This window comes from Camelus dromedarius, chromosome 19 (genome assembly GCF_036321535.1).
Source record: "Camelus dromedarius isolate mCamDro1 chromosome 19, mCamDro1.pat, whole genome shotgun sequence".
In the NCBI taxonomy this organism is placed as follows: domain Eukaryota; kingdom Metazoa; phylum Chordata; class Mammalia; order Artiodactyla; family Camelidae; genus Camelus; species Camelus dromedarius.
Genome location: NC_087454.1, coordinates 11,423,063 through 11,450,089, shown reverse-complemented (window position 1 = coordinate 11,450,089; position 27,027 = coordinate 11,423,063). Strand labels below are relative to the sequence as shown.

Genomic DNA, 27,027 nt, shown 5'->3' with positions numbered 1-27,027 from the left:
TCTTCTTCCAAAAACAATTACGTAAAATTTACTCTGGATTATTTGTAATTTTAGTACTTAGGGAAGTGTATGCATTTTCAATTAAGAGCTAAGTATACAAATTAAAAGCACTGCACAGTGAAGCTCAGATCTAGTCCTCACTAGTTGGGTGCACATAAACACTAATATCAAATGATGGTTTCATCATGTGATCCGTCCCGCAGCACATACAAATATAGAACATGACCATAAAAAGTAACAGACCGTGCCCTCCGCTAAGTAATTTATGACAGCGGATCCAGACTGGAATGCCAGCTGGAATTACCTTCTCCCCGTCTGCTATTTTCGCATATACAGCTTTGTACAGATGATAGAATCCACATTTTGCAAAGAGGACTCAGGTTAAGGCTGATGAAATGATGAACAAGTAGCAAATCTGAAAGCTAAAGTATGTTTGGCTTTTAAAAAGCTTTGTTGAATGACTCAGTAACCTCTTTTTAAATTAATTTTTGATTCAGGCCATCAGAGCAAAACCTGTAATCCTCCCAATTTTTAAAGATCAGATTGATAGTATCTAGCAAGCGTATTATTTAGCTTCACCTTGGAGAATGAGAAATAGTTGATAATTATTTTATTTAAAATACAACATGATCCCAACCCTTGACTAAACGGAGTACAAAAAATTTTCTAGCCACATACACAACAGTTTCTAACCTTTATGGAGAATTTGCCATCAAGGCAGTCTGGAATGGTAATAAAGTTAGTATGAAACAGTTGATAAAACAAAGGATATTATCCTTCTTTATTAACCTTTACCCCCTCAGATAATCCCCAAAATCCCCTGTGTGTGATAACCACCTCACTTCCTTTGGGCAGCCATTCATTATCTAATTCATGTCTTACACAAAGAGAAATGAGCTAATGTGCCTTATCAGATTAAAAAAAAAAAGTCACCATGAGTGATGTCCAACAGGACAGGATCTTAGCAAATCCCTTCTGCCTCCATAGGCCTGGGTTTTTAAATACCTATAAAGCTACTAACCCTCGGTCACAGCCCACAGGCTCATTCACAGCTTTATGTTGCTAAAGCAAACAGTCTGGGCAGAAGAATGACAGAATTACTCTCCTTTCTGATTATCCTCCTCTCTGCATCCTGATAAACCAACGATTAGCTTTCCTGTTGGGATTCAGCCCTGACTGGCTAGCTTCAGGCTGTCAACTCAAGCAGACCCTGATGATATCACACAACCCTCTTCCTCTCCTTCCTTCCCGGGTGCTTTATTCTTCATTAACCAGCATCTACATCCAGCCTTCACATGCCAGCCAGGGAGTAATTACCAAGGTAATTTTCTGGTCCTGGAAAGGCTCCTATGAAAAGCAGAGGCTTCCTTTTGCCTCGCTTCTCTACCTACAGCATGAAATGCTACTCAGAAAGCAGCTGGTGACAAAATAATTCAATCCTGTAGGTATCAGCAGTTAATCTGTTTTTACCTGCTCTTCATAGATTGTATTTGAGCAGACATTTTCGTTAGCCTTAAACCGACACTTTGGAAATTAAAGTGTATATTGCCTTTGGGTGCTTTTGAGTTGGCTGTGGAAAGAACCACCTACTTAACAACATCAGTAAGAGTCGAAACTTATGCATATTTATGAGGTGAGACTATAGAGTTAATTGGGAAAAGGCCACAAAGTGAGTCACTGGTTAGATTCTAAAGTGCTACTTCTTTTTGAAACTCTGTACCCCCCAACCACTGGGAAATACAACTGCTAAATGAAAACATAACCAAGCATGACACCAAAGATGAAAACTTGTTACCTTTTACTTCTCTTGTAGTTCTTTTTCCTGTTTTCTAGATAAATGTAGAACTGCATATTTTAAAATCCACGAAAAATACTTGCTCAGCACACATACTTAATAGCAGTTACTCAACAGAATATTTTCTTGATATTTTTGTATGAAGACAAAAAGCTTTAAGGTAATATTTGAAAGGAGGCATTTTATTTTACATCGGGGCCAGAATTACTTTACTGTATCACGTTACTTGACATATGCCCCTTAAGAACAGAACTTAGCAGCCCTAATGATGGCCAAATCTTTCAAAAGATTCAGCAATCCTGACTGAGCGATGCTGTGACACTTTCTGGGCATGGACTTACGGAATACTTGGGAGGCTGGCTTCGTTCATTCGTTTGCTTTTCCTTTACAATTTCCAGACCTGCCACTAGCACCACCTAATTTCCCAAGGCACGCTCCCAGATCAAAGCCACATGACATGACTAATTTGCTTGGCATTTAAAAATACTGGACAATAATTTGACACCTTATGGTAAAACATTACAGAGGCAAAAAAGGATGAACTCACTCCAATTAAAAGAAACTTTGAGATCTCTATATACATGTATCTCTATCTCTATATACACCCAAGCACAACAGAAATAAATTCAACTGTTAGACCTGAAAGTTTTCTTGTCTTTCCTTAGATGGTTACTGGGGGGATTAGCCCAGAAAAACCCACATGAGTGTTTACAAAGATGATATATTTCCACTGAGATAGACTACATTTTAGCCAAGACAAGTTACCCACCCTGGCGGACTGGCTAGATACTCATCAAATCTATGAATTTCTCCTTCTTGACATAAAGGTTGATTAAATCTCCCAGCCTCCCTTGCAGCTAGGAGCGTCCCTGAGACTAGTAAAGGGAGACGTGACACATGCCACTTCCAGGTCTGGCCTGTAAAACCTTCTCAGAAATGATCCTGCATTCTCTTTCCCAGTTCAAAGAATGGCTGAGGACCTAGAAGAGGTAGGGACTGCAAACTGGAAGAAGCCTGGGTCCCTGAACGACCATACAGAAGACTATCAACCAAAAACACAGGAGCAAAAAGCAAAAGAAAAAACAAAACACCAGAGCAGATCTTAGGTGAGCAGGAAAAAAAAAGTCTACTATGCTAAGCCATTGTGAACTGGGGACTTTTTCCTAAAGCAGTTGGACTGCCCTGACTAATACTGAACTCTCTGACTCGGCCACTGACCTTTGCATGCTTTTCCTCATTCAGTCCTCACAATAACTCTACAAGGTAGGAACTATTATCCCTATTTAAAAATAAGGAAACGTGGGCTAAGAGAGTTTAACTGCCTCCCCCTAACTCAGTGACTTGACAAGTTGATTTGGTCGGAGTGGCTCTGTGGGAATGTCTTATGGACTTTACTGGATTAACTTCCCAATAGTCACCCAGAGAAAGATAAAAGACTCAAATTTAGGAGACACAGATTAATTTGCTTTTCTTCCATTTGGATTAGCAAAGCTAATGCCTAGAAGATCTGGGATTCAAATCCAGGTGGGCCCAAGTCCAGAGTTTCTACTGTTGACCACCCTCTCAAATTAGTATATTTTATAAAAATCTGAAGCATATGGGTATAAGCTCATTTGTAATCTAGATCTATCAATTCACCTAGGTAATTAGCTGGAGTCCTAAGGTTAATGCTACTAGGTTTCTTGCTTAGTTTAAGATTAATAAATTATCAACAAATTGGGTTACTGCTCCACGCCTTAGAAAAGCTTTACTGAGCAAGTGCTCTGAGCAGAGCACTGTGCCGGGCATGTCTGTCACTAGACCGAGGGATGGACACAGGAGTCTCTCATCTTCCTTTCCCTTCTAATTTCTCAGACTGTTTAAACAATGAAAGGACAAAGAATTAGTTTTAGACTCCTGTTAGACGCACAGGAAGGCACTATTTCCTTTGAAAGCGTAAGCCCAAATAAAGACTGAAAAGGAGAGGGAGGGTAGAAAACACACTCTCTCTCACTTCCGACAGAATAAAAAAATCAGACTTCCTAGTCCTTTTAATAGAAGAAAATCCACAGGCCAGTCAATGACCATAAATCATCTTCCCTGAAGTTGGAAAGTTAGGGTTAACTTTTTTTCTCTGTGTACTGATATACATTAATTTCATGCAAATACACACACACACACACACACGATTTCATTGTCAGGTCTTAGCAGCATAAGACATGTTGGAGAAAATACAAAAAGTGTGCATGGGAGGCCTTCTGTTCTGTGCTTAGGGAAGGGATTGAGTAGGGTACCAGCCAGGTAAGTCATGGTTCTTTCCTCCATCTGAGACTCAGTGGTGCACTGACGCCACCTCTTCTCCTCACCTCAATCACAGAAAAGGCAGGCTAGGGCTGTATCACATTGTGATTTCCTAGTCTCACTGTTGCCTCTTGCAAAGGGAAGAAAATCAGGGATTGAGAAAGCCAAGGAGGGAAAACACATCCACAGTGGAACACAGAACACCTCCATCCCTACAAAGCTGCTCGCCTCGGCTGTATGGGAGCTCCTCATTTCCCAGGAGGGAAGTGACACAGCCGTCCAGGGTGGGGGTTGGCAGCTCCGGCTGCCAATTAGAATCACCGTGGAGCCCATTAAATTCTCAAGGCCAAGACCACTCCTCAGACCAATTCAACCAGAACCTCTTGGAGTAAGATCCAGGTGCTGGTATTTAAAAAATTTTCCAAGTGTTTCCACTGCATGGGAGGGACTGGGAGCCACTGCTTCAGGCAGGGTCTAAGGTCCCAGGTCTTGGTTCTTTGCGGCACTGAGCTTCATCCCCTGAAAGTCAAAACCTAGCTTCCCAGGATTCTCTGCTCAACTTTTTCAACTTCAGCAGTTTGTTTTAGAATTTACAATGAGCTGTCCAATCTAAGGTATTGTGTTATAATGAATATTCAATTATCTTTTATATTTATATGGTTGGTACCAAACTTCAGATGGAGAATGTTTATTCAAAACAATTCTTATTTTCTCTTATTTAACAAGGTATGCTGGTAGTATTTTTAATGAAGAATTTCACTCATTGCATGCTGACTTAGCCTATCAGCGCTACTTACAATAGGAACTAATTAAATTCATGCATAGAACTTAGATGATGATAGATGAACAGTTTCTGATAACAAAGAAGCACAAAGTATGAACTAAAAATCAGTAGTAAATACTTCCTTGATTATAAAATGGTTATGAGACCAGTAAAAAAAAATTGTATACAGATGACATAAATAAATTGACCTTTTAAACTGGTGATGTCAATTGTTACAGTATGAATTTGGCCATAATAAGATTATGAAGACAGAAGAAAGGTTTCATGCTATGAGCTGGATCAGAGAGACAACCTGCAGTGCTGTGCGTCTCACCTTCAGGATGTCTCTCACAGGAACCGGTTCTTGCTTCCTTGTTTTCTAAGTCACACCCCCCATTCCCCAGGCAGCCCTGGCTCTTAGGATGCACTCTTACCTCTTGGGGTTGTTGGTACTGAGAAGCCATCAGAAGGAAAGCTCGCTGGGCCTGGAAAGCACTATGCACCATTTCTGCCTGGGAACAAAGAACAAGAGGGAAGCTTAATTGTTTGATCTCCTAAATGGAGAGTTATCATGTGATCCAGCAATTCCATCTCTAGGTAGATACCCAAGAAAAATGAAAACGCATGTCCACACAAAAACTTGTCAATATGCTCACAGCAGCATTATTCGTAACAGCCAGGATGTAGAAACAACTAGAACATCCATCAACTGATGAATGGATAAACAAAATGTGATATATCCATACAATGGAATATTATTCAGCATTCAAAAGAAATGAAGTGCTGATATATGCTACAACATGGGAGAACCTTGAAAACATTATGCTGAGCGAATGAAGCCGATCACAAAAGACCACATTTGTATGATTCCATTTATATGAAATGTCCAGAACAAGCAAATCTACAGAGACAGAAAGTAGATTAGTGGTTGCCAGGGGCTGGTGGGAGGGAGGAATGGGCAGCGGCTGCTAATGAGTGTGGAGTTTCTTTTGGGGGTGATGAAAATGTTCTGGAATTAGACAGTGGTGATGTTTTCACAACTTGGTGAATACACTAAAGACCACTGAATTGAACACTTTATAAATAGTGAATGTTATGATATGTGAATTATATCTCCACAAAGCTGTTAAAAAATGTTTAAGCCCCAAAGTGCAACTATTTTCCAAAGGGTGTTTCTCTTGTTCTTTCATGCCCCAATCTGTTCCACACCTTCAAGTGGAAAGAAGACTGTCCCTTAAGCCACCCCCCATAAAGATATGATCACCGAGAGCTAGTGGATCCTGCAACTGTCCAGTAAGACGGATCCAGAGGAGATTTCAGTGCTACCTGGACTCAACCCCCAAAAAAGGAGTCGAGCAGGTGGGACTGTCTTCAAACACATGCTAACAATATTCTCTTATCTTCACCTTCTACCCACTCTTAACTAATGAATTAATTAATTTTTTAAACTTAAAAAGCTATAGAGGAATACCAAGAAGAAAATAATTCCAAATATTTATATCTCACACAATTAGTCATTTCTGGCATCTTTTTCTAGTTTTTAAGGGAATTCACACAGTTCTTTTCATAAGACAAAGCTTAATGATTTAGGATAATTTTTTAAATGCCAAAAGTTACAAAGATAAAAGTTTTTTAAAAGTGCCTCATGACCTAGAAATAATCACTATTAACATTACATGAACATCAATGTAGCCACCCTTTAAGATATATTTGCAGAGAGACTTTGGTAAAATGGAACCATACCCTAGGTGCTGTTTTTTTAAAATAAGTATAAATTTTAATTACAATTGAATATTAAAGATGAAAGAGAAAAGACTGATAAACATCAAATAAAATTTTTGCACTATAATAATTATTATGCCCTAAATGATCATTCTAAGTTTAAAAAATATAAACTATTAAGATATTAGAATAATAATGTGTTTACACTTTAAAATACATGATATAATTTTATACAATATTGACTGACTCCTTGCTAAAGATGAGAACATTAGTACTTTCCCACTTCTTTCTATCTCTGGTCCCTATCTTCTACATTTTTCATACTTTTTAGTTATTTTTACTGTAACATTAATTCCCAGAACTGTTTAGAATTAATTCTACATTGAAACATACCCAGTGGTTCTCACCAGTTGTTTTACCGTGACTTCTCCATTTCTGAGTTAGTTTGATACTTTTATTGGTTGGACTCCTATTATCAAGTATTTTCTTCAAAAAGGTCTCAAAGTTGCTTAAGTTCTTTAGGTTCAAACACATCTCCTTGTCATCTACATATTTTAGCAAAATCTTGGCTGGACACAACATCCCTAGGTCTCTCCCTCACCATTTTCAGATAGCACAGCAGTGACTGTGGCAGTGGATAAATCTAAGCCAGCTTAGTCTTTTGTCCCCCTTTGGAGGAAATTGACTTTTTCTATTTTGACACCTGAAGAATTATTTCTTTATCCTTGGAGTTTAACAGCTTAACTAAGTTATGTTTGGATTTTGAGTATTCTGTGTTATACTTCTTGGAATAGATTTGGTTCTTTTTTCATTTCTGGGAAATTTTCTTATATTACTATATCTTTCAAAATATTTTTTGTTCCATTTGTTAGAATCTCTACTCAAGGAGTCTAATTATCCTCATATTGTATAATGTTTAAATGTTTTCATATCTTTTATTTTTATTTAAAAATTTTGAATTGAAGTATAGTCAGTTACAATGTGTCAATTTCTGGTGTACAGCATAATGTCCCAGTTATGCATATATATATATATATATATACATACACACACACATATACATTTTCATATTCTTTTTCATTAAAGGTTATTACAATATATTGAAAATAATTTCCTGTACTATATAGAAAATACCTGTTTTTTATCTATATATATAGTGGTTAACATTTGCAAATCTGAAACTCCCAAATTAATCCCTTCCCACCCCATTTCTCCTAGTAACCATAAGATTGTTTACTATGTCTGTGAGTCTGTTTCTTTTGTAGATGAGTTCATTAGTGCCCTCTTTTTCTTCTTCTTCTTTTTTAGATTCCATATATGAGTGATATCATATGGTATTTTTCTTTCTCTTTCTGGCTTACTTCACTTAGAATGATGATCTCCAGGTCCATCCATGTTGCTGCAATTAGCATTATTTTATTCTTTTTATGGCTTAGTAGTATTCCATTGTATAAATACACCACAACGTCATCTGTTGATGGGTATTTCGTATCTTTTAGATTCTCTCTCTCTGCCTTTAATTTCCTTGTCTGTCACCTGTATTTACTGTGATTGTATCAATAGTTTTCTCTATTGTTAGTAAACAGATTTTCAATAGGGTCTCATATACATAAACACTTCTTTTTTTTTTTTCATAAACACTTCTAATTTACATTTCACTTCTGTATTAATGTTGTTTTTGGTCTTGATTTGTTAGACTTCAATTTCCCTTTGCATTTTACTCTTATTGTTCTATCAATAAGATAAAAAATACATTTATATTCATTAAGTTTTAAGAGTCTAAGTTGTACGCTTATTAAGCCATCATGAAGAATCTGTTTCTGTTCATTGTTTTATTTCCTATGAGGCTGAGCCCATGTTTTCCCTTTGCATGTTCTGTTCCCTTCTGACACACAAGTTTTAGCTGTCATGCGGGTGATTCCTTGAGTCTTTTGCCACCACACTGAAGGTTAGTTTATTTTGTTTATTTTCCCTGTCAAGCAAGAGTGTTCTACCTATGATTCTAGGGTCTGATGGAACAGGGAACAAGGAAAGGGAGCGCTCAGCTGAGGCCATGTCCAGTCTTTATTTGAGAATTTAGGTGTTGCTCATTCTTCTGGGAATATGTTAAAAGTTCTAAACCAGGATTTGCTCCCCATACCATTCTGATGGAGTGATTCCCCTCAGATTTTAGATCAGTTCTCCAATTCAGGACCCAGACACGAAACCTTTACATCTCCAGAGGGAAAGAGCCCCATGATTTTCTTTTCCTGTTTCATATTTTCCTCTCTTGATTTAATTTCCTTTCAGGTATGACTTTAATTTACGGTGGTGGGAACTGAGCAGAGCTAGGAACCAAAAACTGCTCAGCCATCAATAACTGAAAATACATTGCTGCAGGTCATGGCTTTTTTGTCTAGTTACTATCAGTGAATTTTTTTAAATACTTTTTTCCCTCTTTTTGCTCATATATGGGTGGGTGGGGGAAATTCTGATTCAATTTTACTTGGTCATAAATTTTTATCTTTTACATTCATTGATTTTATCTTTCATCTCCTCCTTGTTAGCTTCACATCTGTTTTGGGGAAGTTTCTATCCCTCTGCCATCTTGGATACAACTTACTTCTCTGATAAGAATCAGTATAACCAGTATAACTAATTTAATACATTTTCAAAAACAGATACCTAAAATAGCAACAATAGAATTAGGTTAATTTCATCCCCATGTCACTATCAGACAGTTTTCTGAGCTAGAAGGTTAAATGTATTAGCCAACTAGGAAATGACTAGTTTTTTGTCATTCCACTTCATTTACATGTTTTGACATCTGACAAATTTTCCAAAATATTCACTAAAATGAGCACCCTAATCTTATTTCTAACTTTTCTCATTACTTCTCATTTAATGATTTTTTTCCCATTGAGAAGAAAATACTTGAAATCAAATCAAGATTTTTAGACCATTCACATTTAAAATCACAAATTCATCATCATCAACACTAAAAATTAAGTCTTATGAATATTTAAATGAAGCTATATTTTCCATTTTGGAGTACACCATCTCCTCTTTCTCCCAGTAGCCTGATTGCTGGGCTTATATTGCTCGAAATCTCAAATTCTGGATATTCCTTAGAGATAGAGGATTTCAAATCTCACTGTGCTGGAGGCCATTGTGACCTCATGAATGTGAAGTTCTGAGCAGCATGAATGTTTATCCACACATCAAAATTTTCAGTAGTTCAGAAGGACTTTTGTCAGTCCCTAAATGTGTGGGCCACATTTCCAAAAAGAAGACTATGAAATACAACTTTCCACAGCTTGGATATAAATAAAAGAACTTCACTTCTCCCAGCAATGACAATACAGAAGTATGGTCCTCATCGACAACAAGCCTTGTGGAGTCAACTGAATTATAGCTGCTGTGGGACAGTAATTTGGGATCGCCAAATTACTTCTGTAGTTAAAGTTGCAGCTCGGAGGTGACATTAACAATATTTGTGTAGTTATCCCAAAATGAACACTAGCATTGCTCTTTCCTTTTTTTTAACTTTCCCTAAAAACAACATTTAGCCTGTCACTAACAGAACAATTTTCTAGTGGGTCTGATTAGCGAAGATGGCCAATTTCATTCATTAGTCTCTTCCCCACACGGCATTTTACTCAACAGTAGGTGGAGGCTGGAGCAGAGGATGGCTGAATAGCTAGCTACCTGCTTCAACTCTCCCTTTCACTTTGCTTCTGTAGGTAAATCTTCCTGAGGACTCAGCTGGGCACTTCTTCCAACTCCCTGGAACTCTGGCATAATGAGCAGACTCTAAACCACATCCACTGTAACCTCATCAGTCCACACTTTTCATTCCACCTCTGAGATATTCTGATCCACCTGCTTCTTACTTCTGGAAAGTCCCATGAGTCCCCTGAACCAGACAGCTCCCTATTTAGAAGCAATTTCCCTGAACCTGCTGAGTTCTGATAACTTGAAAGGGAGAATTTGGCTCACTCAGGCAGTTCAAAACATTGTGAAAGAAAAAGCCAAACGTAGGGATTTTCAGTAACGACAAATAATTGAGGGTTTTTGCTGAGTTTGTCCATCACACATGTGCAGGGCTCAGTAACCTTTGTGGGTTACATGCGCATCCATCTGCCCGTGAGCACGTGTGTGCAGAGAGGAAAGGGGACAGCTTTGGTAAGAATCAAGGCTATGCATTTTGTTTGAACTCTTATTAGTTATCACTTGGGCAATTGGGGTTCTTGTATAGGTAGGTAGGTGGACCATCTTGCTCTGCATTCCCAGGGGAGAGAACAGGAGAATGAATTTCAGTAATCGGTTTAAAGCAAGACTCAGGACAAGCAGACACCAGCTAAATATGACTTATTTCCATCTAATCTCCTCGGGAGAGAGTTGGCTCCCTGTGGAAGCCCCGTTGATCTCTGAATGCAAACAACAAAACAAGATAGTCTTTTTTTTTTCTTTTCATTTTTAAAAATGGAAGTATAGTCAGTTTACAATGTTGTGTCAATTTCTGGTGTACAGCAGAATGTTTCAGTCATACAGATACAGACATATATTCATTTACAAAATAATTTTAATCCCCTCTATCCCTTATATCACTGCTCTCATTCACTTCACTTACGTATATAAGCATATGTAAGCATATATATGTTATACATAAGCATACATAATTGAACATTGTTGCTATTATTACCTTGAGCAAATTATCTATTAGATCAATTAAGAATATGAAAAAATTTTTTTTATTTTACCTTCAGACATTCTTTCTTTGATGCTCTTCTTTTCTTTTTATAGATCCATGTTTCTGAACTATATTACATTCCTTCTCTCTAAAAAACTCATTTTAACATTTCTGGCAAGGCAGATCTACTGGCAATAAAGTCTTTATTTCTCCTTTCATTTGAAGAATAATTTTGCAGGGTACTGAATTCTAAGTTGGAAGTTTTTTTTTTTTTTCCTCAACACTAAATATTTCACTCCATTCTCTTTTTTGCTTGCATGATTTCTGAGGAAAAGTTGGATGTAACTCTTGTCTTTGTTCTTTTATAGGTAAAGTGTTGTTTTCCTCTAGCTTCTTTCAGGATTTTTTAATCTTTGATTTACTGTAATTTGAAAATGATAAGCTGAGGTGTAGTTCTTTTTTGGCATTTATTCTGCTTGGTATTCTCTGAGCTTCTTGAGTCTGTGGTTTGGTGCCTGACGTAATTTGGGGGGAAATTCTGTTACAATTGTTTCAGTATCTTCTGTTCCTCTCTCTTTTTCCCTCTGGTATTCCCATTATGCAGATGTTACACCTTCATAGTTGTCCCACAGTCACTGGATAGTCTGACTTTTTTCCAGTCTTCGTTCTCCTTGTTTTTTGGTTTATGAAGATTCTATTGATATATCCTCTAACTCAGAGATTCCTTCCTCAGCCGTGTCCAGTCTACTAACAAGCCTATCAAAGCCATTCTTCATTTCTGTTACAGTGTTTTTTACCTCTAGTATTTCTCTGGTTCTTTCTTAGAATTTCCACCTCTCTGTTTACATCGTTTGCCTATTCATGCATGCTTTTTTACTTTATTCATTATTGCCCTTAGAGTATAAATCATAGTTGCTTTATTTTTAAAAAAAATTTTAGAAGTTGATTTGTATTCATCAATATATTTTTTGAAGAGTGTTTTATTTATTTAGCTTTTTTTTGGGGGGGGGGAAGAGGGAGGTAATTAGGTTTATTTATTTCTTTATTTTTAGAGGAGGTACTGGAGATTGAACCCAGGGCCTCGTGCATGCTAAGCATGTGCTCTACCACTTACGCTATACCCTCCCCCCAAATCATAGTTGTTTTAAATTCCCAGTTTGATAATTTTAACATCCCTGCCATGTCTGGTTCTGATGTTTGCTTTGTCTTTCCAACCTGTGTCTTTTCTATTTGGTATGCCTTGTAATTTTTTTCTTGATATCTGGACATGATGTACTGTCCAGATATCAAGGTAAAAGAAACCACTGTAGGTAGGACTTGAGAGTCATGTGGTGGGGAGGCATGAGAGGAGAGAAAGCACACTTTAGTCCTATGACTGGGTCTCAGTATTTCACTGAGCCTATGTCTCTGAAGTATGAACCTCATAAGCGTTTCTCACTCTTCTTCCCCCCGCCCCTCCCCTTATGTGGGACAGGATGGCTACAGTGAGCTGGGCTTGGATACTTCTCTTCCCCATGCGAAAGACTAGAGCCAGCTGGAGCTGAGTATTTCCCTTTTCCAAGCCAGTTAGGTCCTGACAATATACCCTATCACGTTAGGCTGTGCTTAACTAGTTTCCCCTGAGGGCAGATCTTGCTAAGAACAGAGTGCTCTGGCTTATTTCAAAATGCTTCCTTTCACCCTCCCCCTGCCAGAAGCCCAAGGGGATTCTTTCCAGTATTTACTGTGGGAACCTCCTTGAGCTCCTGGAGGTAAATCTCACAATATTGTGGGGCCCCCCTATGACTGGGTTCCCTTGGAGTTCTTAACCCCCAAAGTTGTCTGCACTGAGCTTCCAATAATTTGTCAATTGCAGTTCAGGGTTTCCCACCCCAGCACTGGTTCCCTTGACAGTTCCACTTATAAGTCTCTGCTCCCCTGATCTGTCTTCACCAGTCTCCCTGATCTTGGAGACAGCACTTTACCATGTGCCCTCCCTAATGGACCCAAGAGGAGTTGCTTTTTCAGTATATTCAGCTTTTTACTTGTTGTCAGGATGAAGTGGTGACTTCCAAGCTCCTTAGATGCAGGCCGAGAAACTGGAAGTCCTTTCCCCATCTCTTTTTTAAGCGAGAAAAAAATTTATTCTGCTTCAATTTTGGAACTCCCATCCCAGTTTCATCCTTTTGGTGACAGAGCATTTCCCCGTAACCTGCCTTTTGACAGATGTATGTAGGATTGTGGATAAAAGGTGGGGGGGGGTGCAGTTATGAACATGCAGAGGTGTTATGAACTCCTATGTGAGAGGGGCTTAGGGGCAGTTATCTTGTGGAAAGGATGGTGGGACTGTGATGATACGGGGTCACTAAGAGATTCCATGATAAACATTCTATTTTTACTTGGGTTGTTTCTATTTGTTAAAAATAGCAAAGTTCTCTAAAGATGCTTTTATCCTCACTACATGAGACTTTATTCTTTGTGCTTATTATTGTTATTTTTATCATATTTATCTGAGGCTGGTTGGAGGGGACTAAAGCAACATCCAAACTGCCCCTTTATGCCGTCACTGCCAAGAATAAAACATACAAGTACACAGCGTCTCTTAACCATGACTTCTTTAGTTCCCATGGACTTTTGCCTATTTTGCATAACTCTGGGAAACGGCTCTCTCTTCCCAATGTGCCAACAGGAAAAGGTGCAAAGAAGCAAGCCAGAATTACTATTAACAACAACAACAAAAACCTGTACATCTGCTGGTGCTAAAACTTGTTCTGAGGGTAAAATCTGTTTTGTCAGTAATGTAGTCTAAAGATATGTTAAGAAATGAGAAATCATGTAATAGCCTATAATGGAAAAGAATATGAAAAGGAATATATATATATATGTATAACTGAATCACTATGCTGTACACCAGAGACTAACACAACGTTGTAACTGATTATACTTCAATAAAAAAAAAAAGAAATGAAAAATCAGATTGATTGCTACTTGTTCTTGACCCTGGAATTGCCAAAGTGACAAAGGAAAAGGGCCAAGTTTCAGCTGAACTACAATTGTCCCCCTAATGTCAATCAGCATCTTAATATCCCTTGGGACCACTTGCACCCTGCTTGGCATGGGTCACTTGTCCTTATACATACAGCCTGCACAGATCAGGGTTAAGTCTATCTTATCAAGGAGGAAACAAGACTTTGAGCAATGTCTTGATGAAATAAATATGCCATGATGTCAACGGTAGTTACCCCTGAGTACTGGGATTATGAGTGGTTTTATTTTCCTCTTCATATATTTATGGTCAAATTTTTCTTCATCAAACATTTAAACTTTGTTATCAGAAATAATTATTTAAAAGATATGACTGAGTAAAATAGAAATTTATTATTTAATTTCTCAACCAGAAGGTAGTTTCTGAGTACCTACTACGTGGCTAGGTGCTAAGAGGTGTGTGTGTGTGTGTGTGCGCGCATATATATATATATGTATATATATACATATATATTTTTTTTTTGGTGAGTAAACTAACAGCGTTATTAATGAAGGCAAAATCAGATAACTGTATGAATATTATAGATTAAAAAAGAAATCCAAACTAACAGAATTGTACAAGTACTGTACTTCTGTTTCTTTTAAAGAGACTTGTCATCTGTTTTATAAAACAAACAAAACGGGGACTCTTCAGGGGAAACAAGTTGTCTATACAGAGAATGATCAGTGACTGTGAGCAATAAGCAACAAGATGCTAGTTGTGTAGAACAGACAACAGATACCCAATTTCAAAAGGAATGGATTGCTGATAACCATGATCGAAGGTAAGTTTTCCCATGGGAAGGTTATCTTGACAAAACACAATAAGTATTCTCACAAAAAAGGGAACGTATTCTTTTTGAAGAGATTTCCTTCTCTCTAGGACCCAGGGAGTACAATGCTGGGTACCCAGTCATTTCTAACCCTCTTCCCCCTTACCATGGCCCTCTGGCTCTTCAAGACAACAGGGTTCCCTAAAGTCTACAATTCAAGCACAGTTTTTGTTTTTTTTTTAAGTATCCAATGTGCATACAATAAAATGGAGTCTAAATTTACAGTCAGACCAGGGGAAGGAAGCAGTAATGTCACACTCCACTTACTTATAAATATGTTGGCAGTGCTCCATTAAATCATAAAGACAAGCTAATGTAAAAACTCTGGCCAAATACCGACCAAGTCCCAGTCAATTTCAACTTCAGGATCTGCCTTAGCCAAAGCATATACTCAAAGGGCAGTAATTTTATATTAGGTAATTGTTATAAATTAGTATTTTTACTGCCCTTACAGTTGACTGGGTTTTTTTTTCAATGATTCCACTTTCATTGGCCAAGAAAGGATGAATGTCTATTGAATACAGCTTAATAGTTTTGCAGCCTAGAAATGAAAGATGAGTAGGTAGATTGAAAACGTCAATGTGAGACTACTAGGCACATTTTATAAAAAACATAATCATCCAGGCATTGATAATAAAAGAGGTTCATTTTTCATTAATAGGACTGTTGCCTTGGCAACTTCCAGCTCACATAAGTATTTACATCAGCCACGGTGCACAGTTCTGACACTAAGGAACAGCTCCAGAGTGTCCTTTCTACACGCATGCCTAAAATCTTCTGTTATATATCTCAGCTGCATTACTGGTTTCCATTAAAGTAACATCCAACCAACCCCATATAGAACACGTCATACCTACCCCTAAAGAAGGAATTTAAACAACTTTCTTGGCATGTCAAATAGATACAAGATAGAACTGATAAATGGTTCTTTTGCAAAAAGGATGACTTACAGGGGGACATATAGCTTTGTTTTTATCTTCTTGCTTATCCAACAGAGGCCAAAGTATTTTTAAATAATTAATTTCAAGAATATTAATGTGCATTCAAATCATGCATTGTGTCCTTAAAAGTCTTATTTTCCTAGTTTGTAATTATCACCAAACAGCCTAAAGCACTTTTAGACACTGAGAGGGGCAAGGAAGGGTAGGAGGGACGATAAATATTAGGGAGCATTTACCATTGACCTAGCACTTTCAATGCTTGAACTTTTCCTTGAGAAAACAATTGTATAATTATAAAATAATATTTGTACAAGGATATGCACTGCAATTTCATTTCTAATAGAGGAAACACTGAAAATAAGTCAAATGTCACTAAGTTTTTAAAATGATTATAAATACCACTAGATGACCATCATTGCAGGGATGGGACCACGTGAGGCTGGCAGGGAGCACAGGTGTTATGCCTCTCCAAGTCACACCCCAGGGCCTCACTCGTCTCACCCTCATCTGGGCTTTGCCTTCTTGAATGTATTACTTCCCCTATAATGATTTTCATTATTTAAATCAATTATGGTGTAACCATACTTTGCAGTCATTAAAAATGACAGTATAGACTTCCACTTACTGACATGGAAGGAGGTCCAGAACACATGGTCTAAGTTAAACAAGCAGGTCACAAGAATGGAATGTGCAGAAAAGTTTGCAAAAATCTATAATATAAAATCAAATGCTGTAATTGTCAAAGCCCAACAAAGAACTTTTCTAAATAATTAATTGTTGCAAACTATATTTTAAAAATCAAACTTTTGAAAGAATTAAAAGCAGTATTTCTCAAGGCATCGCAATAGAAAAAAATGCTATTGTATGCTTAAATCTGTTTGTTTTTCTGACAGGTATGAATATTGTTACAAGTTTATAATCTGAACAAAACTATTCTCTAAAATTAACTTCATTTTCAAATTCAATCAGTGTGTAGCTACAAAACACTTGGCACACTGGCCCCTCTCCAAATTCTCGAACTTGCTTTTCTAACACTTAAGGAATCTAAAGCATTTTATCAACATGTTTAAACCAAATCTTTTGACTCAGGAAGCCCGAACTGCTTTATGTGTTGAGGAATCTTGGGTCTACACAAGTGAAGGACACTTGGCTGCTCTAAGACCACTCAGAAAAATTAGAGGTTTTTGTAATAAGCTATAATGGAAAAGAATCTGAAAATATATGTATGTATATGAATAACTGAATCGCTTTGCTGTACACCTGGAACTAACTATAAATCAACTACACTTCAATAAAAAATAAGAATTAAAAAAAAGTTAGAGGCAACAAGTACTTCTTATTCTAGAATGCACTGTAATGCTAAGCACCGTCCTTTCACTTTGTGTTATTTAAGCCATACTCTCATTCAACTTCCACGCATGTGTATATAAGCCTTGTGTCTCCGAGTAGGTAATAGGCCCTTGAAGACTAAGCCATTGGGTACCTACACAGACGCACCTTTATTACACCAGAAGCTCAGTAACTATTGCTAAATAACGAATGACTGAAATTACTGGAAAGCAGCGTGGTGCAGTAGAGAAACTGTGACCTTTAGATCTTCAGACAGACCTGAGATAGAACCCAGCTCTACCCATTACTAGATGCATGGCCATAAGCAAGCTACCCAATCTTTCTGAAACCTGGCTTCCTTATCTCGAATGTTACCTTAAAGGGTTCCCCTAACGATCAGGTGAAGCAACGTTTGTTGGTGGCCACGCAAAGTACCTGACATAGCGGGTCCTCCGTAAGTGCTCTCTCTTTCCACTTCTTTACAGTTGCCTCTCTTATGAATATAGAATATTTAAATGAGGCAGGGAAATGAAGTTGATCTCTAGTAACTGTAAAATTTAGCTATAAACCAGATTTTGTTCATTCATCAACCATACAGACCCAGCAGCAATCCATCTACACTGAGATCTTACTACGAACACTCAACGCATGAAAGTCCTTACTGAATACTGGATCCCCAACTCCCTATGGATTTCCAGGCAGCTTGGACCCTGACTATGAGGTGACCCTGCAGCCAGGCTGTGTGGGATCAACACCACTTGGTGCCCACATTTTCTTATGTGTCTTTTGATTCCAAGATTTTTTTCTTAAAGTTCCAAACACGCCTTTCCCCTTCTTCTGATGAGACCAGTCAACATATGGTTGTTATAAAAAGTTCACAATACATGGATGCTTAGGAAGTAAAAGCTTTCAGTAAATTTAGCCTCTAAAAATGACCATTGTCAGATTCAAGAAGTATCTTTCCAGACTTTATTTTTAATAAGGCAAATCTTTCTTAAGTGTATCTATCACCTCTTTACTTACAGTTCCTGCTCAGCTATCCTCAAAATCTCTTTCCCTGCCTTTTGCTTCCATTTGTGAATGCCAAAGTTATCTTTATAATCAAAGGAGCGTAATTAGACACTCATATAAAGGGAAAGAAAAATCCTATGCCTGGTACAAAAGTAGAGAGAAGTCAGGCCCAACATCAGCTGAAAGATGCATAATCTACATAGAAGCCCCTGTTTGTCTTTCTCTAATTAAATTCACACTCGCCCAGGTATCAGCATTCATAAGAAATGACTGTTTTTCACTCAATGTTACTGTTTTCCTCCTTCATTTAACTAAGAGCATAGTGGAAGAGTTTTTCCTGGCATTTTGCATTACATAGTGCTGCTCAAAAAGTCTTTGGTGAAGATTTTTTTTTTTGAATTTCTCATCTGTCATAGGCTGATACTTTAGTAAAATAAACAAAAAAACCAGACACACAAAACACAAGCACAAGCTTTTTAAATTACCAGATTTTGCACACCTAGAACTACTCTGTTGGATTGTTATAATAGTTCTCAATGTCTTAGAATTTTCATCCTTGTCTCGTGACAGACCGTCAGCGGGATTTGTGGATGGTGGTGGTCTGTGTACCACACATGGAGTAATACTCTCCTGCATCTTTGCATAGGAAATGAGCCACCTATTGTTTCCATTAGGTCTATGGGCAAATGTCTTCCAAGTTTCTAAGGACTAGTTTACAAATGAACTTTGGGGTAGGTGTCCCCATTTAAAAGTTTGGGTTTTTCATTATTCTAAGTGAAGTAAGCCAGAAAGAGAAAGAGAAATGCCATATGATATCACTCATATGTGGAATCTAAAAAAGAAAACACTACTGAATTTATCTACAAAACAGAAACAGACTCACAGACATAGTAAACAATCTTATGGTCACCGAGAGAAAAAGGAGTAGGAAGGGATAAAATGGGAGTTTGAGATTTGCAACAGTTAACTAGCATAGATAAAATAGATAAACAACAAGTTTCTTCTGTACAGCACAGGGAACTCTATTCAGTATCTTGTAGTAATCTACAATGAAAAAGAATATGAAAACAAATATATGTATGTACATGTATGACTGAAACATTACGCTGTACACCAGAAACTGACACACTGTAACTGACTATATTTCAATTAAAAAAAAAGTTTGGGACTGTCTCTATTGGACATACTGAGACAATCTACTGAATTTTTCACTTTTTACTCAGATACTTAAAATTCTGTAACTATAAAGACTCTTGAAACCAGAGAGAGCTGATTATTGGAAACATGTCCATGAAGTTCTGGACAAAAATTCAGTTTTCCAACTGGCCCCTTCAGACTGTAAAGTTACTTCTTGCCTGATTTCTATCATTTTAATGTTAACAATCGAAGGGGAAAGTGACACACCAAGACCCAATCCAAACAGACAAAGCAAATAAAACCCTACTTCTTTTCTAAATCTGACCTTCAGCTTAAAATATTTCCATTAAGGTTCACAAAAATATCCTATCTCAGCTGGAGCTCGTGGGATTTCTATTGGACCACAAGTCAATATATTGATAGATTTTCCTGTTACTTATGAATTCTCATCTAGCTTTCTTAAGCTGCCTTAGAGCTCTAGTCTTTCAATGGCTCACTCTCCTCAACTACAAAACAGGAATGAGAATGAAAGGAGTGAGGGAGGTACTAGATACATGGTCAGGGCTACGGTAAAACCAGGACTGTGTGTGTGCGCATGTGTGTGCGCGCACGCGTGCACGTGTGATGAACAATAATCTATAGAATCTGTGTTTCTCAATACTTCACTTGCTAATTCATAACATAAAACCTGGCCTAGATTTTCTTTTATCTCCTAGTCTAGGATATTGCTTGATCCAAATTGTCAGCCATAGTACATTCATCCATCCATTGATTCAATGATTTGTTAAGGATTTGCTTCTATTTACTTCCACATTCATTTTCATCCATTAATTTAGCAAACATTTATCAGTCACTTACTATGGGCACAGCGCTAGACACTGAGAGGACCAGAGGAAAACAGCCTACTCCTGGAACCTTGAAACAGACCCCAACACTCAAAAGCTGGGCCCAAAGGGATAAATCATACTACCTTTTTTGGATGGTAAGCTGTTTTAACCAAAACAACTGAAAGTCAACCATCAGCACTCCAAGTACCTTGCCTTTGAAAATACTTATTTTGCGAAGTGTTTTCTGAAAGGGAAAGGATTTCTTTCGCAAATACTTACGAGTGATAAATTATTAATTCATTGAAGACACCACTTTTTTTACATCACCAAAACATCTTACACTTGATATATTAAAAAGAACTGGCTTGTAACGTATTATAAAATGTATAAACTGTCATGTTTTAAAACTTACAATGTTAAATCATAATCTAAATACAACTGGAAAGGGAAAAATATACTAAAGGTAAAAAAGGCGCATTTTGTATTTGCCTTATGCACACTAACAAATCTGCAAACACATTTCCTACGATTAGAATGACTCTTGTCCTCCATCACCCCCACATATTTGACCAAGATTGTTTTTTCTTGTATGTAGCGAATACAACATTATAAAGAATTCTTAGATGAACAGTGGATATATATGTGTGTGTACGGGCATGTCTGTGTGTGTGCGCCTGTGTGTGTGTGTATGTGTGTGTGTTCATAGGAATGGTTGCTTGAACAGAAATAACAAGATAATCTAAATGAAATCAGGTCATTACTTTTGGACAAAGTATTAATTTTCAGATGCTGAAGCAGCCTCCAGGCAAACAATTAAATTATCCTGAAGTCTAGATAGAAAACAACAAATGTTCCAATTGTTGGCATAGTTTCAGAAAGAAGGAAAGACGGGGGAAAAAAAAAAAGAAAAAGGCAAGAGAAATAAAAAAGGACCTATATTTTGCGGTATTAGGTAACATGATGAAATTCTGACATGGAAATAATCTTCTGAAAGGGTATTTCTGAGGGGAAAAAAATCTTTGGAGAAAAGTCACTGGTCACATTCAGGAACTCCTGACATAGACGACGTTGCAGATTCTTGCTACATTTTTATGTAGACCAATGCCATTCCTGTGTGACTCAATAAACTACCCTTCCCCCGGGTACTGGACCAGAGGGGCCAGCCAGTGGGCGACACAGCTTACCCCCAACCACCGCAGCCTGACCATGCTCAGAGCTCATCCCTGCATTCTTGGGCGTTTCCATTTTGCTTATGCCAGTGAACGCAGAACAGAAAGGGATAATTAGGACTGATGTTCCACAGGTTTCCTTAAAAGATTTCCTTTAAGAAGCAGAAAGAAAAGCACTGAGGCAAAAATTTCCCCAAAAAGTATTTCCTATTCACGAGGAAAAAAGGCAGGCATCATCTTAACCTGAGAGATTCACAGAACTACTTCATTGTTTCAGCAAAATATTTAGGTGACATATTTTATTTTTGGTGGAGTAAACAGGGAGGTCCTGGTGCGTAGTGCTGCCTGGTGGTCCTTCAAGAGATGTTTAGACATCTCCTATTAAATTAAGGAACAAGTAATGTTTCTTAGTTTTTTTTTTAAGGCATTTTTTGTTTTTTTGTTTTTATTTGGGGGGGAGGGGTAATTAGGTTTATTTGTTTTTTTAATGGAGGTAGTGGGGATTGAACCCAGGACCTCATGCATGCTAGGCAGGCACTCTACCATGGAGCTATACCTTCCCCCCAAGAGATGCTTAGATTCCAAGTCCAGCTCCTTATTTAGAGCCTCCCCAAGGCTCTAAATGTGCTATGAAAACTAGAATGTTCAAGGAAAAAGACAGGGATTAGATGTTCTAATAGCAAACATCCTTAAGTTAAAAAGCAGTCGCAAGGATGTCCAACTAAGGCCAGTGACTTAGCAGGAATGGGCTGTGAGTCAAGGCATATGTTGAATAGCAAAATAGTGTGTTTAATGCTGAGAATAAAAATTCTCCATGTTCTTGGGAAGAAATGATAACAGAGACGATCTATCTGGGACCTTTCCGAATTCTGCAAAGTTTGTGTCAATAGCACAGTGAGTGATGACCAGGCGGAGACCACGCTAGTGTGATGGGGGAGAAGTGAAGACCCCTGAGGGACACAGCTCATCTGTCCTGGAGGTCACAGTTCTCCCTGTTGCCTCACTCAGCCCTTCTCTGAGGAGACACATGAAAGACATGAGTTACAGTGATGTTCCACCGTCTTCTTATCCCTCGGGCCTCAGCCAGCCACTGTTATGACCTTCTCACATATTGTGGAAATTTGCTAGCGGGGGGCGGTAAGAGCTGTAGTGTGCAGAGGGCAGGAAGAGGTGGCAGACAAATGCCATCGCTTCTTACTAGTGATCCAGGTGCCTACAAAGGCAGTGGGAGACCCGGCAGCCAAGGGGGTCAAAACCAGGCATCTCCCAGTACAACGGATGGAGACTTTGGAGACCAGATTCCTGGTCCTGCCAAGAAGCATGATGTTGTATTCAACACATCACCTACATCATCTAACCTCTCTAGAAAGCGAGAAAGACAGGTAGAAAGGAAGGAAAGAAAGGAGAGGGATGGAAGGAAGAGGTGGGTAGGAGGGAGGGAGGAAGAAAGGAAGGCAGGCAGAAAGACAAAGAAAAGGGGGTGTATATTGGGATGGATGAATTCTAAGGTATTTCCTCCTCTAATAATTCTATTGTAACTGGCTAAGACTGTAAGAAGGGAGATTCCTGATACGAAGCCTATATGACATCTAGATGCAGAATTCTCTGTGCAAGTCATTTCGGGGAGGTCTCTGCCATTTGGAGCATGTGAAAGACATACAGATCCTTTGGGCTTGAGACTGCCAAGGTATTCAGGTCTAGTTATGACAAAAATAAATGTTCAGATTAGAACTATTAGCAAGAAGCTAGTTAACAGGAGGACCAGCTTGGCTGCAGGTGAGCAGGAGAGTGAGGGGGGCCTGCGTCAAAGGGGCTGTTTCGTTGAGTCCACTCCAGGCTTGTGCTTCTGGTCACTGTTTGACTTCTTTGGTGTCAGGGCAGAAGAGTTTTTATATAGACCTAGACCAGAAAGCACCAGAAATGCAAATGGCCACTTTTTAAGTGAGAACAAATTACTCATAAAAAGTTTTCTAAAAATCAAAAGAAGAATATGGATACAATTAGTAAAATACGCAGACATTTTTGCATTATTAACTCCAGAGATAAGCTTATTATTTATTTCTTCTAGAGGTAAGGTCCATGAAAAGGAAGAATTGATAAAGAACTGACAAGCAGGACAGACTCATGGAGGCCTCAAGGTCTTTTTAAATGAAGGAGACTGAATTTTTTTCTATATCATCATGAAGGAGGATGATACGTTATCTTGAGTCTTCTGCTTGTTTTGCAAGTTCAGATGATTGAGGTACTTTCCCTGGCGCAGCTCAAGATGCTTTTTTAATGGTGATGATGCTGCCCTATCTCAAGCTCTTCATTTGGAAGCTGAACAACTCCCTCATGCATTTACGCTGAGACAACGGGTGAGTCACTCGAAGGGGCCTGAGAGCCCTTGGAAATGATGTCGTCCAGGCTCATTACTAACTAGCTCAAGGTCATGCTAGAAAAAGCAGAGCCAGCTCTAAAATCCAAATACAAACAAGAAGAGCTCACTCTTACTTTCCAACCCCTTGGACATGTTACCTCATCGGCATGCCATAAAATGAACAAAATGTTTTGTAGATGATTTAAATAAATAACAAATTTTAGGAACATCTAGAAGAGTGATCATGACTCATCAAAAGTAGGGCTACAGTAACGGTCTTCAAAGGATGAGATGAAGCTTCATCCTTTATACAGCCCAGGGACTTAAGAACACAATACTGTGCAGTGTGATTTAATCCTGCCATGTGTAGTGTGTCATACTTCTTTGTTGAAGTTTATTGCCCTTTTGTTCAAATTGCGGTTTTCCCTTTTTTTTTGGTCTTCCTGGTTTTTATTGTGTTTTCACGGCCTTTTGTCTCAAAGGCAAGTTAAAGAGGGTTGACTAACTGTTCAGACCTTTGAGGTATAACATCATTACAGAAAATTGCACAGATCTCAAATGTACCTTCAAGGGTTTTTTCACAATCTGAACACATCTGTGTAACAGGTGCCCAGATTAAGACCTAGTACATTCCCAGTCTCCCGATTACCCCTACAGGCACTATCTCCTGAGGATAACCATCATCTTGCTAGCTTTGTCAGGTGAGTTTTATTTTTATTACTATTATTACTTATTTTATCATTTTAGTTTCAAAGCGAAAATGGAACTGCTTTTTTATGTATGCAAACCAGAGGTGGTCATACCTAAGCCAGTCCAGGAAGCTAGCAGAAGAGCTTGGTGTTTAGATCTGGGCAGAGTCTGATCTGGTTGTTCCCCACTAACCTCACAGCCTGACCATCAGTTCTTGGGTAATACAACCACCCAGCTCCAGTCATAACAGTGCTGACTTCGGAGGCTGGTTTATTCAGAGCGTAAGGTTCTCTAATTTTTACTGAACAATTAATAAAAGAGTACTTCTTTTTAATCCATTTTAACCAAGATAAGAAATAAGTGTTCCAGACTTCTACCAACACTTAAAATGCAAGGTCTATAAATTTCCAAAAAGAGCTTGAGTTAGGAAGGGCTATATGATTTGCAGTTGTTTTTTCACTTGATTGCCAAATCATTTAGCATAGACCTGAGATTAGTTCCATACACCATGAAAGCAACAGGACAGCTTCGTCAAAAAAAAAAAAAATCACATTAGTCTATTTAAGGATAAATGATGGCTGACCAAGGGCTTAGAATCCTGTAGGCCCAGTTTCGAGGGGATCCTTTCCTTTGACATTGAGGACTATATTACCCTAAGCAACTATTATAAAATTATGCCTTGTTTATTCTTTCTTCAAAAGGGTGCAAGCTGTGTCAGTGTTCCTGGGTTGAAGGGTAATTTAAATAAGCCCTTGGGTTTACGTTGCATACAAGAAGGCTTTACAAGATCTAATCTTTTCTAAACCTGTTATGTTCTTCGGTTCAGCAGAGCTTCCTAATTGTAGCTATTAGCTCCCCTTTTTTGTGGTCTGTTCCGTCAATAGACTATTGAGTGTTCAGTAAATTAAACCCAACCAGCAGTCAACACATCAAGACAGACGTTAAATCATAGCTCGGCGGCCCTTATTCATGATCAGTTTCTGGGAAATAGCTTTTAAGCAGAGGGACAGGATTTAACACGATGCACATTTGTGTCATTCTCAAGTTTCCATACTGTACAATCAGGTATGTGAGTTGCTTTTCTTTTTTTTTTCCCTAGGCAACAGGTGTGTTCTTGGAACAAAGTTCAACCCCCACTTCTGGCTTATATGAGAGGCAGCAGCTGCAAGCTTAATGTCAGTGACACAAGGTTCTATAAGAGAGAAAAAATAAACTACTTGTTCAGTGTATTAAAGTGATGGGCAGATGGATGATGGCTGCCAGGACTTTTCTTTGTCTGACTTTTTCTTTGACTTTTCTGAGTCTGCATTTTCAGTTGACAAGTGTTTTTCTCTCTTTCCCTTCTCTTCTCTTTCTTTCCTTCTTTCTTTCCCCACCTTCCTTCTCTCATTTTTAAACAACCAACTAGTGCAAAACATAAATTTCTTTAAGCATTACATATTCATTATTGAAAATATAGCTTCCTTTGAGTCACAGTTTCTAGGCTGAGTGGAGAGAAGAAAAAACTTCGTATAAGTGAAGCTACACTTTATTTATAATTCACTTTGTTCTAAAAAGAATTTAAAGGAACTGTTTACTATGAAATTTGAAGAGACTTATCCAGTATGCAAATCCTACATTTTTTAAAAAATATGCTTATTTATAGAACTGAATCGCTTTGCTGGACACCTGAAACTAACAATGTAAATCAACTACACTTCAATTAAAAAATAAAAATTAAAAAAATACTTACTTATAGGCTTCATTATTCCCCAGTTAAAAAACACTACATAGAATTTTGTGAGATATTACTAATAAGAATTATAATGTCCTGTGTATGTCAGAGGCATAATGTCTATATTAATGGTAACAATAGAGATACAATAATTATTGTAATAGTGTTCAAGAGACTAAATTGGTCTTCTATCACTCAAGAATCTCTTTTAGTGTATTGGGGGTAATATGCCATTTTTATATGGCAGTTTTCAGGTACTATCATGCCTCAGTCTAAGAAGCTCAGCCACTACCTTACTGCAGACCACGCTGCTTGCAAACAAAAACATTAAGCTCAAGAACAGACCAGAGCAATTCTAGGGCTCTGTGATACATCTGAAGTGAGTATGTCTTACTACACAGACTTTTCTAGAACTCATGTATAGCAGAGCTTCCCCTCTTTTGCTAGAGTATTTCAGCAGGGATATTTAATAAAAAATGGAGACCGTGAGAAGAATCTTCATTTTTCTTCGATGAGGTGAACAAATACGTTGCAAACGTGATGAGATAAGCACCTATTTAATTACAAGCCTGGAACCATGGGTATAACCTGAGTCACCAGATCCCCTGGAAGACTGGTGTTGGGTGTTGTATACAATGTCTAATTGGAGAAGGAGCAAAAAGAGAATCCCTTTTTATGTTGGTTTTTTTTTTTGTTTTTTTTTTTTTACCTCAAACCACAATGCTATTCAAGAATCAGATTTTCTGTGAATCTATACTGAAAATGGTTTTGCCGGGACCCTC

General features: G+C 38.0%; 1 protein-coding gene across 2 annotated transcripts in view; it reads right to left on the bottom strand.

Annotated features, from left to right (window-relative positions):
- Nucleotides 1-27,027, bottom strand: part of CAP2 (cyclase associated actin cytoskeleton regulatory protein 2) — a 138,639-nt gene that overhangs the window by 63,806 nt on the left and 47,806 nt on the right. For both annotated transcript variants that reach the window (XM_064476228.1, XM_031435163.2), the window contains exon 4: nucleotides 5,273-5,350. In XM_064476228.1, the coding sequence (XP_064332298.1) occupies nucleotides 5,273-5,350 (78 nt within the window). The remainder of the gene's footprint in view (nucleotides 1-5,272; nucleotides 5,351-27,027) is intronic.